Consider the following 7,352-nt stretch of genomic DNA (forward strand, 5'->3'; position numbering starts at 1 on the left):
TTTGTAACCTTTTGTAACTAAGCTTCAGGAGTATCCAGAAAATGGAGCTGACATCTTTTTTTTTATTGTGATTGCATATTCTCACCTTTAAGACTTCATCTGGTCTGTATTTTCCCTTTATGTTATTCTTTAAAATATCACTGACATTTTTAATGACACCTTTACATACACTTCTGTAGGCATCATCCGTCTGGACATGGTCTGTGATGAACACTTCTAAATCACGTTCATTCCGAATAGCATCAATTGAACCACTTGCCATTGCCATGGTGTGCTAGATTATATTTCAAAAGGAAACACAATAAAATCTATTTGTATATATAACTATGAAAAGTCGACTGTAAACGCCTGTAGTTTTGCGTAGCTTGAATGACCTATATTTAAATTTCTTGGGAAGTAGACGTTAATTAAGTTTCACTTTCGATTTAAATTTCTTAATATATACATGAAGTTACTAAATTTAAATTTTAATGTTGATTACGGGACTATGAAAGAATCAAAGTATAGGAATACGTTGGTTTATTTCTCAATAGTAATGGCATTAATATATATGATATAAAAATGAATCTTGTGTGGCATATAACGTAGAAACAATATGCTTATAAACATTTGCAAAACAATAATATATTCAATGTAACAATAGACATGTTATAAAAACACCAAAAAAAAAAACCCAAAAAAAACAGCACCATATATGCATATTGTAAAAAATCTAATATTATTTTGACATTGATCCAAGTCCACAAGCTAAGGCAAGTGTATTGTGACAATTAAATAAACAGAAGGCATATTTAGTTTGTGTCTTAAAGAGAAGTCTCTGTAGATAATAGAAACAAAACATATAACTATGAGGTATACTGCAAATCACCATGAATAACTGATATTGGTACTAGTGTGTCGTACTTAATGCGGATCAGTCGAAACTCCTAAAAATGATCATTTTCGAAGATACCGTAGCATGGTATTAATATACGATAATGAATCTATGTAAAGCCAGTAATGATCATCAAGGGACGGTGCCACATAATATACAATTCTTCATGTGCTAAAGAAGCAAATGGGGAGTATTTATTGCAAATTATGTTTTTATTTAATTATCAGTATCTTTTATTTATTTATGAAATACAAAAGGTATATTTGGATCTTCATTCTTCATTATTGAAATTATTGTGGCGAAGTATCTAAATATTTGAAGTTTGAACCACTTGAAGTGCACGTGGAACAATATACAAATAAGGAGATGAAGTATGATTGCCAATGAGACAACTATCCACCAAAGTTAAAATGAAGTGGATGTAAGCAATTATAGGCAACCGTACGGCCTTCAACAATGAGAAAAGATTAATACCGTATAGTAGGCTATATAAGACCCCGACATGAAAAATGTGAAACAATTCAATTGAGAACACAAATTTGCTTTTGTCAAAGAATACACTGTTATTCACCAGATTCAGTCTGCAGTGTTTGAGCAGATATTTGTAATCCTTTGCTGAAAAGGTTAATAATTGAAAGATAATTTTCAAATTCAAAATTACACATGCAGTAGTTGTTTACAATCTTAATTGTGTGTAAACCACAGTTCAATTTGAATATTGAATAGCTTGCTTGTAAGTATGGTTTTCTATACCTGTTTTTGCCCTCAATAACGTTAATTGATCTATACCCAAAAACCGTTTTTTATTCAAATAGCTTCTAAGAACAATAATATGCTACTTTAACAAGAGTAAAATGAGGAATCAAATTTGCTTATAAACGTTGTCCTTTTGTCAAAAATTATTATCTGTGTCATATTGCAAAGCAAAACGTCCCAATTCAGAAAAATCTGCAACATTTGTACTTTTTTTATGAGCATCTAAAATAGACTTGCATGAATAAATAAGTATTTGTTCACAGAATATCCTAAAGTAAATTATGTCCACTGATATGATTTTTTTTAACGTGCAGCATAGGGATTAAAATTATTACTAGCACGACGATTGCATATCATTAACAAACAGGAAATAATGCTACTACTGTTCTTGTTAGACATGTTTAGAAGTTTAATAAAATATTTTGATATACACTATTTGGACATCTCGCTTTTGAAACAAAATCCAAGTATCATATCTTAGCACATTGTTTAGAAGTACTAGATCATCACTGCAGACTGATATCTGAAAAGATTGAACACACACACATCAGTCTTTAGTGGACAGCGGTATATGAATCCCTTTAATCCTTTTTTTTTTATAAAGTTCGTATTGCTCAATGTCTAGTTTTCTGATAAGCGCTTTGTTGACATATGTTCGCCTTTTTCGTACGATCATAATGTATGTAGTCTGTCTATCTTTAATCTTTGTTGATATATATTTTTCCTTTTGCATCTACATCATTTTGTCAATCAAGAAGATGCTACTCATTTTGTTAAAAATTCAATATATCAAAGAAATCACAAGATTACTCACGTTCACATATACATTCACGTGTTTCATCATTAGTTTGTTATTCGAAATATTTAGAATATTTTGTTTCTTCGGATTTTATTGCCTTATCACGTTTAAAGCTCGGAGCCCTTTTACAGCAAAGAAGTACATTTTCCCGATCTGTTATATAGGATGACCATAGACATATCGAAAATTGTATTTTGGTTTCGATACAGGTTTCATCAGCAAGAATACCATGAAAGCACGCTAGGGTGAGATAATGAAGTCAGTACCAACAAATATCGTTAATCTTGTTATATGCAACTTGTCTTACCAATATGTTTGTTTTTGTTTAGATATTCAAAAAGATGAAAAAGTTAATAAAACTATTTTTCCCGTACAAAACTTTGCGATAGATGTTCGATTATATGAATCAGAAGTTAATTTAGGATTTTTGAAAGGGGGCGTAATTCCCGATAATTGAAGACATAGCGCTGAGCGAAGTGATGCAAAAATGTTTTTTGACGATTTTATTTACGATCAATGGAGGGCGGCGGGGACGCCCTATACGCTCCAATTGATCCGCCGCTGTGAATGAGTGCACGTCATCGATAAATTGATGCAGACTAACATGACCTCGTGACATGGCGGCAATGTTACGCGACGTCATCGCCTACTATTTTAAAATTACATTACCTGTCCATGATCTTAACTAAATTATTAGACAATAAGATCAAACAGAAAACGTGATAATTGCGAATAAAATATAATATTATGTATAATTTAAAGGAATAGACAGAATAACGGCCATTAAAAGTTTTTGGAATATTCAAATATATATCCCTCGTTTTAATGCAAAACAGTTAGTTATAAAAAGTCAAATAATATTGGTGACAGTTTAAACGCAAGAAAGTTGGAACACAACAACCCTGCAACTTTTTATCTAACTTTTTTCCGCCTCTTTTTCTTTTATCTATTCAGACAAGATTATTTGTTTTCGATTGTTTGTGTTTAATTTATCACAACTATTGACGACAACTTTTGACTGTTTAGAGCTTGACATATTTCATAGACATCTATTGTTGAAGACTAGATATCTTGGGCTATTATATTGTTTCATTTCTGTCACACAGGTATATTCCACTTCTCCTTCTATTCCCTTACCATGCACAGTACACGATGCGGCAACAAAAAATCTGAGGGAAAGTTTTAACATCATTTGAAAAAGTCCATTTTAATTTTTATTATTCTATTCAATGCTTTGTATGAAATTTTTTCCCTACTTGCAGTTACAATACTTAATATTGAAATACCAAAGTTCAGTCCCAATTTCACAACGGAAGGCAGGAATCCCTCGTTTATTAGTCCTATTTACTGTTTATTTAAAAAAAAAAAAAAAATATGGTATGATTGCCAATGAGACAACTCTCCACCAAAGACCAAATGACATAGAAGTTAACAACTATATGTCACTGTGTATAGGTGTTTGTCCTTTTCCATTCAAGACATGTTATTTCTCTCACATTTATATACATGCAATTTTAAAACATAACATCAAAATAACCCTCTGTATGCAGATGACGATACTTTGGGCAAATGCATGACATGTCACGTTTGGTTGTTTTATTGATAATTTGCATGACTGTATTTTTTTTAACAATACGAAAAACTTCTTTAACAGCATATTGATCGTACATATTGTTAAACATTACACTTTCCCTATAAAGTACAAAATTAAAACAATATAATGATAAGGGTAACAAAAATGAAAACAACACTGTTAAAGATGAAAACAACACGTTTAACGTCTAAAAACGCACCTTTGGACCAACCTGCACCAGAAACGCCGAAGTCCAAAAAACACGATAAGTGGATGAATAAATACCTAGTCATGTCAAGAGTCATATGATCAAAAGGAAGATAATAGCACATGGACAAATAAAGGGAAAGCTGTTAAATAAATAAAAAGATACACGACTTCAGCACATAGAATCTATAACTCGAGACCCTATCTTGTAATATTTGTGAAGCAAACACTGAATATCTATCTAGTAAGTATTGTTTTGTTTAGATGAACTTTTTGGAAAAGGACGAGACGACTTTTTAATGCACCCTTGCTCATCAATCTTTTGCTCAGACACAGATTACGTGATACAAAGTTTGATTAGCAGCTGCAAGCTCTTGAATATCGTCGGAGTTATATAAGCAAGATAGATGTCTTCGACTTTTTAATTCCGATAAATGTATGATTTCACAGAAATTTAAACGCACTAAACTTTCACTTTATGGACTTTCAAAGATGTGTTATTTTGTCCAAAAGATATGGAAAAATGAAATTTTGTTTTTTTACATGAAAAATGCACATTTCGAACTGGGATATCTCGAAAAGTAAGTCATGATGCCATATAGTTTTAACATATTTCAATAGTGCATATCACAATTGACTTTGTGTCAAAATATGATCCTGTGAGTATCGTATACCCTTAATGTTGCTTGTTATTACGCGTGTACGAGGCATATAAGTTCAACGGTTCAAAAGTCCCTTCTACTGTTAATATAATATTATAAAACAGTCATGGCCCCGTAGAATCGGTGCATATTTAAAATGTTCAACCCTAACAAAATATATGACTTAGGACTGCGCCCTTTGAGAAATAATCTTTTACTGTTGACAATTCTGGATATTTATCCTTTCTGTACAAGCAAATTTATGTATATACTCAAGACAAAATATATCATATGAAAATAACAATACATTTTCATTTTTAGGCACCTTTTTGAACCAATAATCGGACATTAAAATCCTGTTTTAGACTAGTTAAAGTTCTGTATTAAAATAACTTTCTTGTATTAGACTGTATTAATGACCAGTTCTCAGACATATCAAATTGTAGTAATGGATAGTTCATAATGTATCTTTACTCATTGGTTAATAAAGCAGAATATGACTTGTTTGTTTGATTTTGTTTTATATCCATGCATAGTATTTGAAAGGTAATATATTATCAGAACAGTTTTATTTTTCATATATGAACGACAGAAAACTGAATAAGAATCAAAGCAACGTTACAGGACGGCAAATATATCTAGGATATATAAAAAGTGAGATGAAAGATACCAGAGGGACATTCAAACTCATGCTTCGAAAATAAACTGTCAACGCCATGGCTAAAAAAGAAAAGACAAATAGACAAACAATAGTACACAAAACACAACATAGAAAACTAAAGACTGAGCAACAAGAACCCCACCAAAACCTAGGGGGTTATCTCAGGTGCTCCGGACGGGTAAGCAGATCCTGCTCTACAGGATATGCATGATTAGTCTAACAACCAAAATCCATGCCCATAAATACTTAACAGTGTCACATGTGGAGCAGGATCTGCTTACCCTTCCGGAGCACATGAGATCACCCCCAGTTTTTGGTGGGATTCGTGTTGCTTATGAAGTGGTGCAGCACTACGTAAAATATAGATATATGATAACCTATATTGAACTTGTAATGGGAGACTCAACTGTTATTCCGTTCAAATTTTCTTCCATTGACCACAACAACAAAAACAATACGTCGCATATGCTTGTTTAAAAGTTATTTATTAAATATTCGAAAGAAACCAACAGATGTAAATTTAGGAATTCGATATACATGATAAAAGATAACCCAAATTCATTGAAATCACTCGTAATATTTCCAACGATTCCAGATTACCTTCGTTATAGACAAACTGTAAGTCAACCTATCTAATAATCATAATAAAAAACAACAAATAGTAAGTTTGAATTTTTGGCAATTTGCTGTCATGGATCTATTAGGACAGTTCAACTATATATCAACAGTCCAACGGATTTGTATTCATCGACGATGTCTCATTTATACACAAGATAAAAACATTGAAGGGCAAACATCATATGTTTTCTCTAAATGGCAACTGGGCTACCAGACGCCAACTGTGATAAATTCAGCCCTTCAACAAAAACAATGTATTCAGTTCACATTCTGTCCAATCCACGACGCTTCTTTTGTCAATATCTGAAAATATACAACAAACAGCAGAAAAAATGCTCTCAAGGGTGGGATAGGGTGGGTTTTGTGTTCCTTCAGTTCATATCACGCAATGAACAAATCACGAAAAGCATGCAATTTTATATCAAATGAAAGCGGGAAAACCGCTTATGAAATTATGTTAGTGAAAGAAAGACGCTCAAGTCCTTAAAAATTAAAGAAAAGTTAACTCTTGTTTAGCAGACGATACTCTCAATTTATTAAAATGATTTAATGCTTAATGATTAAATCTTATTAAGATTTTACATACAACCCTGACGCCAAAAACATGATGACAAATAGTTTCTATCAACGGACTCAAAATGGCTTATAGTTTAATACTTTAGGAGCAATGGTTTTGGTGTAACTGTAGGACCAGTTCCTTTATTAGAAAATTGAATTGGGAAAATTGGGACAAATTTCCTACTCCTTTGATGTTATCATTGCAATCATATGGCATTGCAGTACCTAGTTCCCTTATCCAGAAATTTTCTCTATCTTTTCGGGAAGGAGTACTTAGTATAGGGCTATTGGTGTGTTGATAAATTTTCTAAATGATGCGTACTTTCATAGATAAAGAAGGATTATGGTCCGGTTGGTTAAAATGGTTATAAAGAACCCCGAATTGCGGATCTGTATTATCAGACCAGTGTTGATTCATCCTTTTACGCAAAGTTTGTCGAGTTTCACCAACATAAAGTAGTCCACAAAAAGTACATATAATTCAACAGATTTTTTATAATAAGTTTTTCCTGTTACGTTACTAGTGAAATCTGGAGTCGTGATTAACATATTACACGTCTTACACGTGCTCCTCTTTCCTTGTTTACAACCCACTTCCATCGGCCGAGCAATTTACTTACAAGACACAACATCAGGCATATATTTTGTTGCATGCAAATTTTTAT

At 32.2% G+C, this 7,352-nt stretch overlaps 1 protein-coding gene across 2 annotated transcripts in view; it reads right to left on the reverse strand.

The window, feature by feature from the left end:
- The window catches only part of LOC127725357 (2'-5'-oligoadenylate synthase 1A-like), a 308,747-nt gene extending 308,341 nt beyond the window's left edge, over positions 1 to 406 (reverse strand). Inside the window, exon 1 of one of the 2 annotated variants that reach the window (XM_052232293.1) lies at positions 86 to 400. In XM_052232293.1, coding sequence (XP_052088253.1) covers positions 86 to 268 — 183 coding nt within the window. In that variant the 5' untranslated portion in view covers positions 269 to 400. Of the gene's footprint in view, positions 1 to 85 lie in introns of both variants that reach the window. The other variant, XM_052232294.1, reaches the window with a different exon arrangement.
- Positions 407 to 7,352: the final 6,946 nt, after the last annotated feature.

Source organism: Mytilus californianus, unplaced genomic scaffold (genome assembly GCF_021869535.1).
Source record: "Mytilus californianus isolate M0D057914Y unplaced genomic scaffold, xbMytCali1.0.p SCAF_15, whole genome shotgun sequence".
Taxonomy (NCBI): domain Eukaryota; kingdom Metazoa; phylum Mollusca; class Bivalvia; order Mytilida; family Mytilidae; genus Mytilus; species Mytilus californianus.